This window comes from Henckelia pumila, chromosome 1, assembly GCF_033568475.1.
Source record: "Henckelia pumila isolate YLH828 chromosome 1, ASM3356847v2, whole genome shotgun sequence".
Classification (NCBI taxonomy): Eukaryota; Viridiplantae; Streptophyta; class Magnoliopsida; order Lamiales; family Gesneriaceae; genus Henckelia; species Henckelia pumila.
Window position 1 is genome coordinate 10,240,404 of NC_133120.1, and position 13,926 is coordinate 10,254,329.

Genomic DNA, 13,926 nt, shown 5'->3' on the forward strand with positions numbered 1-13,926 from the left:
AAACAATTTTTGACCGGACCAAAAATAAAATTTTAACATATTAAAATTAATTTTTAATAAAATATTAATTTTTCCCGCGGGCCACCCGGGACACTCCCGGGTTGGCCCGCACCCGGGGCGCGGGCCGGGGCAGCCCGGCTGCCCCCTTAGGGCAGCAACGCTTGCTGCACTGGCGGCGCCTGGCGCCGCCGCTGGGCGGCGCCGAGCGCTGCCCTGCGCAGCGCCCAGCGCTGCCCTGGGCAGCGCCGCGCGCCGCCCTGGGCGGCGACGGTCGCCGCCCTGGGCGGCGCCGTGCGCCGCCCCTGGGGGCAGCGACCATCGCTGCCCCTTCCGGGCAGCGATCCAATCGCTGCCCGGGTTTCGCCCCCGGAAAAAAAAATTTTTTTTTTTATTAAAAATATTTATTTTGTTTCAAAAACCGAGACTCAAAAATTTTGTACAATTGATTAATTCAATCGATTGATCTGAGCAACCTGGCTCTGATACCACTGTTGGAAAACTGGCGAGTTCCCAGACCAATTACGATTGATACCCGGTGCAGCGGAAGTTTAAAAATTTTTCATGGAACGTTTCCATGGTATGGGTATCAACCGTTCATCGATTGAATTACGTGTGTGTAAAATTTAAATAACAATTAAATAAATTTTACCTCAAATCTCGCAACGAGATTAATGGAAACCAACAGAACAATTCTGCTCTTGTTGTCTCTCCCTGGAACCGATGAACGCCTTCAATCAGGTCCACGAACAGAGGTTTAATCCCTCTGATAGATTGCACTAGAAAATCTATCAGAAGTTTTCTGCGAAGAGAATACACGAATTTGATTCGTTATTCCTTACTGCGATTCAAAATCACAGACCGGAATTTTCTCGGGCAGAGGGGGAGGGTTCGGCCGATTTGTTGAGAGAGAGGCTAGGGTTCGATTTTTGCTCTGTCTCAAAAATTATGACCTGTTGTGTGTAATTTCTGTACTGAAATAACTTATTTATAATGCAGGCCACTAACACCTTAGGGCCCATTAGTCATAAGCTGGGGCCCGACAAGCAAAGCCCGCTCGTTCAGAAATTAATATAAAATTCATCGTGACTCCGATTGATGAAACGATTTCACCAATGTGCACAGAAACCATTTCTGCACATTTTAAAGTCAAAATAAATTTTCCTGAATCCGAATTCAGTGGTTTCCAAAAATGTCCATCCCTATGTCATTTTAGGAAATCCTACTCCCTTACTCTTATTCAAGAAGTCCAACTCCTTAGTTCATTAAATTTAACTCTTTAAATTTAACTATCTCAACGGGGATTAAAACTCCATTACACTGTGTGACCCTCAATGGTTCAGGGATACAGCTAGCCGTGGGCTCACAACTCCTTGTGACTCGGAACAACACTTTCCGACTTGCCCAACGAATCATGGTAAAGCGCCTAGCAACATCGCCCCATGATTCCCTAGGTATCACTGATAGTGCCTACAAGAACCAGTAGATTTTGGTTAGCGTACAGTACGGTCCCTTCATCCATATATCCCGATCGAATCAACAACCATTGGTATATCGAGAGTCGCTCAAGATTCGATAACTATGCAATACATCTTGAAGATCAAATTAGTGACATCGCATGTGCTACTAAGAAACCATTTCTTAAATCACATCAAGTACTCTGGCCAGAGATTTGTCACACTAATATCTCCTCAGATCGCATAGGATATCCACACTCGCAAGTATGTGGTGAATCCTTGACAACAATGCATTGACTCCTATATGTGTCGTAACTGTACCCAATCTCGACACCTGATGACCCCCTCAGAGTCGGTAAACGAGTCAAAGCACAGTACTAGCATATAGAGTCTCCATGATGTTTCAAGTCGTAAGGACTAATGGTGTACAACCAAAACCGCGGACTTTATCCACTCGATAAGTGATAACCACTTGGAAAGTCCGGATAGGGTAGTTCGACTATTCATCCTATGAATATCCATTTGCATGCTTCGAACATCTCCATGTTCCCTACCAATGAAACGTGGTACTCCGCATCGCAAATGCTAGTCTCAAACTCGAGCGATCCTTATCCTTATTATCGGACGGCTCAATCGACTAGGAACGGTTTTAGAATATACAGTGACTATAAGATGTATTTCATGATAGACATCTCCATGTTCTACCACATCTTACATACACTATAGTATATTCAAGGTCTTTATCAAAACAACAATAGTATATCACAATATTACAATATGAAGTAATATAAAGTCATTGCCATAAAAGTGTAAATAATATTAAACAAAAGATTGTTTATACAAAGAGTCAACAAAGCCCATAGCCACACAGTTGGCTCACTGGGCACCCACTCTTACAAGTAGCACATGCGATGTCACTAATTTGATCTTCAAGATGTATTACATAGTTATCGAATCTTGAGCGACTCTCGATATACCAATGGTTGTTGATTCGATCGGGATATTTGGATGAAGGGACCGTACTGTACGCTAACCAAAATCTACTGGTTCTTGTAGGCACTATCAGTGATACCTAGGGAATCATGGGGCGATGTTGCTAGGCGCTTTACCATGATTCGTTGGGCAAGTCGGAAATCGTTGTTCCGAGTCACAAGGAGTTGTGAGCCCACGGCTAGCTGTATCCCTGAACCATTGAGGGTCACACAGTGTAATGGAGTTTTAATCCCCGTTGAGATAGTTAAATTTAAAGAGTTAAATTTAATGAATAAAGAAGTTGGACTTCTTAAATAAGAGTAAGGAAGTAGGATTTCCTAAAATGACATAGGGATGTATATTTTTGGAAACCACTGAATTCGGATTCAGGAAAATTTATCTTGACTTTAAAATGTGCAGAAATGGTTTCTGTGCATATTGGTAAAATCGGTTTATCAATCGGAGTCACGATGAATTTTATATTAATTTCTGAACATGCGGGCTTTGCTTGTCGGGCCTCAACTTATGACTAATGGGCCCTAAGGTGTTAGTGGCCTGCATTATAAATAAGTTATTACAGTACAAAAATTACACACAACAGGTCATAATTTGAGACAGGTTTTTTCGAAAACCCTAGCCTCCTCTCTCTCAAATTCGGCCGCCCCCTCCCTTCTCTGCGTGAGAAATTCCGGTCTGTGATTTTGAATTGCAGTCTGGAATAGCGAATCAAATTCGTTTATTCTCTTCGTAGAAAACTTCTGATAGATTTTCTAATGCAATCTATCAGAGGGATTAAACCTCTATTCGTGGACCTGATTGAAGGAAAGCTTGTTCATCAGTTCCAGGGAGATACAAGAAGCAGAGAAATCTGTGTGGTGTCCAATAATCTCGCTTCGAGATTGAAGGTAAAATTTAATAATAGTTATTTAATTTTACACACACTTATAATTTAATCGTTAAACGGTTGATACCCACACTATGGAATTGTTCCATAATAAAATTTTTAAACTTCCGCTGCACCGGGTATCAATCGTGATTGATCTGAGAGCCGAGTTTTCCAACAAAAAATAAATATTATACAGCTATATCGAATCCTACTGTATAATAAACTCCTCAAAAGCTCCGGCTCCCTAGTCTTGCCTCGAACTACCGGCTCCGTCCATCCTGTGACCTGCCCCATGGAATAGGTTGTCCAAAATAACAACTAGGACGTGAGTGCTAACGCCCAGTACATAGACATGAGTAAACATATGTATATAATGCATGCAACATGATGACTGGTAAAGGGTCATCTGAAAAGTCATGCTCAGTACCGGCTCCACATAAGTGCTGCCACTGCATGGATCAATCTTTGGGTGCAACCACACTCGTCTAGTACACCAGAGTAGACAGACATAAATTCCCCCGTCGTCGCGGTACTCTCAGTGACAGACTATCGAGTATAGAGCTGAACGGCTCTATAGTCAGGTATAACAAGGTATAGGCTCATCGTGTATATGCACATGACATATGAATATAGAAAGCGGTAAATCATATATCATGCCATATAATAATGCCAAATAAATGCAACATATAAACATGTATACTCGCTGGCAATCTCAATCAATGTGTACGTACCTCTAGGCTAGTTCAAGTATAGTAGGATCCTAGGTTCCAAGCCTATATTCAAAAGTTCACCGTATCACTACATAAATTCTATAAAACTTAACTAAGCTAATAAGTACTCCCAAAACTTAAATAGATTCCCGAACCATACCTTCGTCCCTAGATAGCCCTTTGGAGTCGCTAGTCCCGGATGACTATAACCACTCCTTGGTTATTGCAGAACCTCTATTATAACCGATAGGGCCCTCAAGTGTATAACTCACACTATATAACTGAAGAAGGAACCTCGGGAATTTGTATTTCAAATTATGACTCCAAAGAGCCTTATTTATAGCCAAAAATCCGTCGGAGTTCGGAGCCTCCGAACTGGGTTCGGACCCTCCAAACCTGCATGTACGACACTTGTCAAAAATTGCGGATTAGTCATCTAGCATTGCTGTCTGGGGGAGTTTGGAGCCTCCTAAGTGCTGGGTTTTGATCCTCCGAACCCAGGTTCGGATCCTCCGAACTTTGTATTTAAGTTCGGATGGTCCGAACTCATTTCGGTGCCTTTGAACTGTCCGAGACCCCCAGGACCCTTCCTACCATTTTCGGACGTTCCGGAGCTGATTTTCCACTTATTTTTACCAAATAAGGACTCCTTATTCATGTTTTGCCACATTTAAAATTATATGCCATATCATAGCATGGAAAGTGGAACTTGCTATCTCCCTTATATGCAGCGATCCCTCTGGTAATTCTGAAGTCCAATTATGCCCTGGAATTGGTTAATTACTAACCCTTAATCATGTTTAACATATCATTATCTTAAAATGGAATCTGGGTTACTACAATGAATCAGTATGCAGAGCTGTACATTCGGGAAATTGTCTGATTACATGGAGTACCAGCGAGGATAGTATCTAACAGAGATCCTAAGTTTACCTCGAATTTTTGAGGAAGTTTACACCGAGGTTTGGGAACGAAGATAGATTTCAGCATAATTTTACACTCTCACACAGATGGTCAGTCAGAACGATTAATTCAGATACTCCAAGACATGTTGAGGGCATTTATGATCGACTTTGGAGGTAATTGGGAGTCAAAATTTCCTTTAGTGGAGTTTACTTACAACAATAGTTTTCAAGCAACTATTGGCATGGCTCCTTATGAGGCATTGTATGAGAGAAGTTGTAGAACTCCTTTACACTGGGATGAAGTTGGAGAGAGAGCTGTTTTGGGGCCAAAAATAGTGATTCAGATAGTAGATGTAATAGCGAAGATCAGAGATAGAATGTTGACAGCTCAAAGTCGACAGAAAAGTTATGCCGATCAGCGGCGTCGAGATTTGGAGTTTGAAGTAGGTGACCATGTATTTTTGAAGGTGTCACCATGGAAAGGAGTTATGAGATTTGGAAAGAGAGGTAAATTGAGTCCAAGATATATAGGACCTTTCGAGATCCTAGAGAAAGTTGGGGCTCGATCTTACCGAGTAGCTCTACCGCCAAACTTGGAGGGTGTTCACAATGTCTTCCATATATCCATGCTAAGGAAGTATGTGGCGAATCCTTCTCATGTTATTCGCCATGAGCAAGTTGAATGGACGCCAGACTTGTCCTACGAGGAGATGACTGTTTAAATCTTGGACAGGCAAGTTCGTAGGTTGAGGAACAAAGAGATTCCAATGGTGAAAGTCCTATGGCGCAACCAGTTGGTTGAGGAAGCTACATGGGAAACCGAGCAGGATATGCCAGCACGCTATCCTGAACTGTTTGGTAAGTCGAATTTCGAGGACGAAATTCTTTTAAGGAGGGTAGAGTTGTAAGGTCCAAAAAGTTTACTAGATTAATCACGATTAATTAATAAAATTATATGATTTAATGCATGTTATTAAAAATATTTAATTGTTATGTGAAATTATGTGATTTATTGTAATGTCTGAAATGTTATGTGATATGCATGATTTTAAAGTTTTCAGGTTGGTATTAATTTTGGATCTTAGGGACGAGCCTAGCCTTGGAAAGAGTTAAGAAAATATTTTAAAATAAAGTTGATGGGATGCAGTGTATTTTATTTATTGAGAGAAGAGTAAAATTTTAAAGGGGCTTTTCATTGTAACTAATGGGCCGTGTTAGGAGCCCATTAGTCACAAAACGGTTTAAGAGTTCAGAATTTCTTCTCTTTTCTCTCATTTGAACGTTGTCTTTTTCTCTAAAATCTCTCTCTCTCTCTCAAACGTAGCATCAATACTAGGGTTCTTCAGAGGCTCGAGGATAGATCGTCCTACCGCTCAGGTTAATTCCAATCAATAAATGCAGGCAAGTTTTTACTGATTTTGAAACTCATTCAAGAATATATGTATTTTCAAGGTAAAACCCTAAGTGTTTTGATTGATTATCTATGAATTTTCTTTGGGAAAATTCATGAGTATTATTCTTGATTGTGATACGTGAAGCATTCCTGATGTGTTCGGTTCAAGTCATTTGAGTTTTGATTGAGTTGAAGGTAATAAATCAGATTTTTGGGCAAAAGTTTGAAGGAAGGTTTTTGATGAAAGATCTTTTGAATTTATTGGAGTTTGGGTATGCTTCTTTAAAAAAGTTTTTATGATGTTGAAAGATATTTTTGATAGAAAACTGTTCCAAACATCGTAGGTTTCAGAAAATGTGCAGAAAAAGTGAATTTTAGAAGGAAGGGTCGCAACGGCGCGCCCGCGCTGAAGAAATAGCACGGCCGCGCATGAGCAGCACATATCTGCGTACCAGGGCGCCCGCACTACAAAGCTGCGTGGCCCCGCCAAAGTTACGTAGTCATGCGTGCAAGTTGCGCGCCCGCGCCGCAGGTTCGAAATCCCCATCCTATTTTTCATATTTTAGGGTCCCAAAAATTATGATTTTGATATTTTAATGTATGTTAATTATTTTTAAGAATGTTTGTAGAAAAAGTTTCAAGTTTCTAATGTTCGGGATGGACGGAATGCCTCACGTGGATCGGTCCAGTTATGTATTGCATGTTATGTGATTTTCTTATGAAAAACTAAAATCTCATGAAATGAATTGAAGTTTATAAGAATGTTAGCATCATGAGAAGTTCATGATCATGATTTTACATTGATACGAAATGATATGATAGATGAATGCTTTGGTACATTTGGTAATTTATCCTCCAACTAGGATAAAGGATCCCATTGCGCTTGGAAAGGGCGTCTCGCAAATAAGGGGAAACTAGAACTGATAGTCCCCCTAGTCCGTTACGCTCATTGTTTCCTCATCTTCATCTTAAGCCAATGCTAAAGCACATTCTTTTAAGAATGTAAAAAATATTTTGATGATTTATGCGTCTTGTGGTGATTATGCGGTTTATGCAATTCGAGATGAGCTCTGGAGTGGCTATCCAAACATGGCACATGGGATGGATTACACGGGGTATGCACTTCGGGATGAGCTCTGAAGCGGCTATCCAAAGAATGAAAGTTTACGGGGGTAATGCCATATGCTTGTTGATCAACAGGAAATTATGAATGGCTCATTATGACGGTTGCCACACTACTCATAATTCATCACCCAAATATTATTTATGTTATGGCTACAACAAAGTCATGTTTATTGTATGAAAGCTTAAGTTAATGTTTTCTCTTTTAAAATTTAGAAAGATCCTTTTTATGCATTTTTTTGCTGAGTCTTTAGACTCACTATACTTGAATGGTGCAGGTAACGATGATGTTGATGCATTCATTGATGACTATGTGGGCGGACATGAAGAAGAGGCAGAGATCTGTCCATCGGGCTATGCATGAGTGCGAATGTTATTGCATGAGTTTTGTTTAAAAAAATTTTATGTTTTGGTGGGAAAACAAGTTTTAAATTTTATGTTGATGGCCATGTTTGGCAAAGACTTTTAGATTCTATTTCATTATTTATCATTTTTAATACGCTCCTTTTTAATAAACAAGATGATGCTTTTGCAAAGTTTTATTTTTCCCCAAATGTTTAAGTATGTATGTTTGAGTAACGCTCCGATTGTAAAAATTGGGACGTTACAATTTTGACCTTGTCCCGAGCAGTGCTCGCTCGAGAGAGGCCCTTAGTTTAAAAAAAAAATTCTTTTCGCGACGTGATTTTGCGTCGCCAAATGTATGGTTTCACGTCGCCAACTGTCTTAGATTATTTTTGGGTTTTTATTACTTAGATTAATATTCAGATTTAATATTTCTTATTAATTAAACCTAAATTGTTAGACCGAATTATTGTGAATATGAGATTATCACCCGAGGTCCCCACAGCAGGTGGTATCAGAGCCTAAGTTCTTGGACTAAGATTGAAGTTGAGCGGGGTAGATTGAGTCGCATGCATTTATAGTATTGCATGATTGATGCTTTACTTACTTTGATACTTTGTATGTGAGTATGATTTATTGATTAAAGAAGTTATATGCTTATATGTTTACGTGTTTACCTGATTATGTGAATTCACATGAATATTTGAATTCCTTGTAAACATGTTTTCTTTGAATAACATGAGAAATTATAAGAATGTGTTATATGAAAAATCATGAAATTATATATATGTTTTACCGATTTGAATAGTATAATCTCTTTGTTGCTTATAGATTTTGTTTTAAAGTAAGTAAGGTTCTTCGGGTGAAGTAAGCACCCCAGATTGAATAGAACAGTACTTCTCAAGTGAAGAAAGTACCTCAGACTGAACAAGACAGTATTGTAGTAATCCTTTTGAATCGATGGATACTACCCTCACACCGATGGAAGTGCTATTCGAGCGATTTCAGACATATCATCCGCCAACTTTGAATGGTTCAGAATATTCCATTACTTGTGAAATTTGTTTAGAAGATCTTGATCACTTGTTCGAATCTTTGGACTACTCTGATGAACTTAGAATCAGGCTAATCGTATACCAACTTCAATATTTAGCAAGAAGCTAGTGGTTTGCGACAAAACAAAGTCTGGAGAACCGAGGTTCACTTACTTGATAGGTATTCCAGACTGAATTTTGTCAGCATTTTATTCCGATATCTTTTAGAGAAGATAGAGCAGCAAAATTTGTTAATCTGCAGCAGGGAAATTTGACTGTTGAGAGCTATGTTGCTAAATTCTTTAACTTACTCCGATTTGTTCCTCCCGTGGTTGATGATGAGGAAGTCCAAACTAATATGTTTATCAATGGCCTTAATCCGGAAATTTACGCTTGGATAAATGCGGAGCTACCGAATAATCTGGCAGAAGCAATTGACAGGGCTAAAACAGATGAAGCTGGTTTTATTAGACAGAAGGAAAGTTCAATCATGCCTCAGTATGTGGTACAATCGCAACCTCAGCCGCCATTGTCGTCACAGAGCAGATATGAGGCAGGAGGTAGTAGTAGCAGTGCTAAAGAGTGGTTAAAGCTTTGGAGACAACATTTCAAGAGGTATGTTAGCAGTTCCTCTAGCTCTAGTGGACCGAGAAAATTTGGTTTGGGTCAGAAGGTAGAATATATCGGTGAATACTGCACTCATTGTGGAGGAAAACATGCTAGCAATGAATGCCGAGGAACTTCATGAAAGTGTCATCGTTTCTATCAAGTAGGGCATTTCTCTCGAGTATGTCCTAATCAAGGGGGATCAGGAGGACATCAGAATGAAGATACATCTCCTAGGCAACAAGCATCTACAGATAACTGGGCTCAAACTGCACCAAATGACGAGACTGCAGGTAATTATAATATTTGATTAATCTGCCTGCATCATTATGAATCTGGGTGCATTGCATACAAATATAGCTGAGTAATTGATTATTTTACATTATTTGTATGTTGAGCTTTTATTTGCTGTAATTTCTATATTCTAACCTTGGTAAAAGACTATAAAAAGAAGATATCAGCAAATTGAATCAGAAAAAGCTGAATTACAGTTTGGAAGAAATAAGATTGAGTTGAAATTGAATTGGGGTATTTAATTTATAGTATGAGTTCCAAAATTTAAGATTCCGTATTATTTTGGGTACTGAATAAGATTATGGATCAATCACTATTGATTGTGAATAGTTAGAGATATTTGATGAAGATAAGAAAAATCAGTTACAGTTGAGCCTTCTCTTTGATTTTGCTGAAGCTATTTTATCATAGAATCATGACTCTTGAATCTTTTGATATCGATTTTGAGGTTTTGTTATTCGACCCCAATCGATCTTGATTGACTCTTATTCTTTGTTTGAGTCTGATTTGATTCACTCGCTTTGTGTTGAGATGCAAGTGAGTTGTTTTCACTTAGAAAATTTTGTCGATCAGAATATTTGATCTTTGGATGACCTCAACTTGAGTGAGTTTATTTGAAAATTAATTTCAAGATTCGTTGATAATTTGGTGTATACATTCAGTATATTTTGATGTTTTTGGCTCGTAACTGATAGAAATTTTGATTCAGAGTACCAACATGAGTTATGGATTGATTGTATTATTTTTCCAGAACTTGAGAAACCAAAAGAAAAAAATTAGATGAATGCTTGATCGACTAATTAAGGATTTTGTTTTGTACTTGAGTTTCTAGACAGATACTCAAATAATCAGGATTTTTGCAAATCCAAACTACGTTAGATTAGTTTGGAAAGATTAAAGCAACATTGAGATTAGATCAAGAGATAACAATTCGGTTGGGAATACTATATTGAGATATGATACAAGACATCAGATCAGAGTTAAAGGATTTTTAGATGAATAATCGTTTGATTATACCAGATAATCTAGACCTGAGATATCAAATTCTAGAAGAGGCATATTAAAACAGATTATATATCCATTCAGTTGTTTGGAATGTGTGTTTGATTACTTGGAAATTAGTATTAGCGACAGGAAATGAAATGCCGACATGACATAATTGAATTTTCGTTACCTACATTTCCAGTAATAGAAGTAGAAAAGAAGAGACCGAGTGATCTATGAAACATTTTAGCAACTCTAGAGTCGAAACAAGAATAGTTTTTTGACAAATTTTAGTTCGAAATTACTCAAATCGTCACAAGTTTGCGATTTGTATTAAAGTAGATTGCGTCAGATTCAAAAATACGCTGTATTAGCTGTAATATAGATATGAGTTGATAGTTGTTAAGAAGTTAGTGATATGATGAAATTATAGGAATTATTGAAATCTATTGTCGAGATAGAGACATTAGATCGATTTGATAGTTTGTGGCATCGATTTTCAGAGGTTCTGAGGGTTTGGTTGTATGTGATTGCATTATACCAGCCTTCGCTCGATGGATTGTTAGATATGACTATCCAGATTTTCGAGGATATACTCAGAACTATAGTGCTAGATTCGGTACTAGTTGACAGATTTTTGACACTTTCTTATTATGATACAGTAACATTTATTTGATAGATATAGAGATTGTGTTTTTTATTAAGAGATTAGAAGAAAATCAGAATTTCTTTGTGTTGAGACGGTATTACAGATGTAACGGCGATCAGATCAGATGTGATTTGATAAAAGACAGAAGATATGAAGATTGATCCGTATCGAATAAGAACAAAGCAGATTAAACAGAGTAAGAAATTGAATGATAGATACTGTTGGAGATCAAACTCTAGAGTTTTGGTGGTAACAAAGTCAAAACAAAACCAAGTAAATAAACTAATCGGACTCGTTCAAGATTAAAGGTTAAAGATTTCAATATACGAAGGTTACCAGATCAAAGTTCCGTAATGAAATCAAGATACGGATCAAACTCCACAAGACATATATCTTATTGCACCAGATCGATTGAAACAAGGTCCGATAGTCATCAACCAGATCGAAGCCTCACTCTGAAGTATCCGTTGCTAAGATCGTTGGAGAAAACGACAAAATCATTTAATAAGATTTTGAACGTTGATCGGCCTACGTTTTAAAGTCAAGATTTGTGAGCTATTTATTGAGATATGCTGGCGGCCCAATATCAGAAATTGTTGGCGGCTCACTGGCTACTTTTGAAGACTATAAATATTCTAGCATATCGAATATTCAAGACACGAGACCAAGAGTGAAAAATTACAAGCAATCAAAAATAAAGTCAAAAAGCCTTCACTCAACATACTAACTCAGATACCCACTTCATCAGATCAAAGTCTCGATACTCTGAGTTAGAACACACTACAGATCGATCAAAGCTCAAAGAAACTCTTCAAATCGATCCAGATCAAAGCTACAGATCCTCAGATCAAACTACCGAAGCATACTTTGTTGCTTCACTTTGTAAACACTAAGTAGAAAAGTTGTTCTGCTTCGAGTAAGAGTATTGCTAGGAGTTCCTTTCAAAGGATTGATTGGATTGGATTTGTACAAAGAGATTGTATAAGTCAAAGTCTTCTAATGGAATCCTTCTGGAAACAGAAGAAGGGGTGACGTAGGAGAATTCATCTCCGAACATCCAGAAACAACTCTATTTCTTTACTGCACTTATTTCATTTCATCGGCATTAGTATTATTAATCATTCAATCTGAGTTGCTCAGATCTTTCAAGCAGATCAAAAGTTTTAAGCAACAAAACTTCCATCTGATTCTTACAAATAAGATTGAAGAACCCGCAAATTTTTAATTTTGTATTCACCCCCCCCCCCCCCCTCTACACATATTTCGATCCTAACAAGTGGTATCAAAGAGGTTCTTTCTTATCACCTAAATCGTCTCTTAAACTATGGCATCTTTAGCTATGACATTGTTTAGTAAAATCATTATGTTCTCAAAAGAAGATTATGATGACTGGAAAATTCATATGCAGACACATCTATCAGCACTGGATGGTGATATGTGGTTCGTTGTAACAGATGGACCAATGAAGATTATGAAAGTCAACACTGATGTTGCTATTACTAAAGGTGCTCCTCAGATGATAGAAAAGCCTCGATCTGAATGGACTTCTGAAGATAAAAGGAAAGCCAATCTTGACAATGTCGCCAGAGACATTCTATACAAAACTCTGGACAAAAACATGTTTAGAAAAATCAAAAGTTGCACTACTGCCAAAGAAATATGGGAAAAGCTCACTCAACTATGTGAAGGAAATGATCAAACAAAGGAAAACAAACTCATGGTGGCCATTCAAAAGTTTGACAATATCAAGATGAAACCAGGAGAAACTATGAATGAATTTGACGAAAGATTCAGTAGTATCATGATCGAGCTGAATGCACTTAGAAAGAGTTACAGCAATCGTGAAGTAGCACTCAAAGTCATGAGAGCTCTACCACGAGAATGGGATGTAAAGACAATCGCTATGAGGGAATCCAAAGATCTCAATAAGATCGAACTACATGATCTATTTGCAGATCTTAAAGCTTATGAATTCGAGCTAGGAGTTGGAACTGAGGAAGACACATCAACATCACAAGTTACCAAAGCTCTCACTGCAGCAGATGAAACTTCTGTAACCAAGACTGCAGAACAAATCAGTAGCGATGCAATGTCACTATTTGTCAAAAAGTTTGGAAGATTCATGAGGAAGAATCATAATAACTTCCAAAGAGCAAACAGATCAAACTTCAAATCAAAAGAACCATCTGAAGAAAATCGAGCTTGTTACAACTGTGGAAAAGAAGGACACTTTATAGCCGATTTCACCAAACCTAAGAAGGATGAAAAGAGAACATTTTACAAAAAGAACTCAAGGGAAGAAAGAAAGAGATTTAGCAAAAAGAAAGAACAAAAAGCTCTGTTAGCAGATGAAAGTAATAGAAAATGGGCAGAATCAGACTCCACTTCATCTGACTCAGAGACATTGTCAAGTGAAAGTGAAGAAGAAGCTGTCAAATGCCTTATGACTAATAACTCTGACATTCTAGACGATGGAGAGGTACTTGAATTTACTTCTGATGAATTTAGTATGGAAGATCTTATAAATGCATTAAATGAGATGGTTATTGAATATCGCACACTATCTCACAAG

General features: G+C 38.0%; 1 protein-coding gene across 1 annotated transcript; it reads left to right on the forward strand.

Moving 5' to 3' along the window:
- The first annotated feature begins 5,169 nt into the window (after window positions 1–5,169).
- On the forward strand, window positions 5,170–7,806 carry LOC140894669 (uncharacterized). Its single transcript, XM_073303236.1, has 3 exons — window positions 5,170–5,363; window positions 5,661–5,785; window positions 7,721–7,806. The coding sequence occupies exons 1-3, from the start codon at window positions 5,170–5,172 to the stop codon at window positions 7,804–7,806; spliced, it is 405 nt and encodes a 134-aa protein (XP_073159337.1).
- The last annotated feature ends 6,120 nt before the right edge of the window (window positions 7,807–13,926 follow it).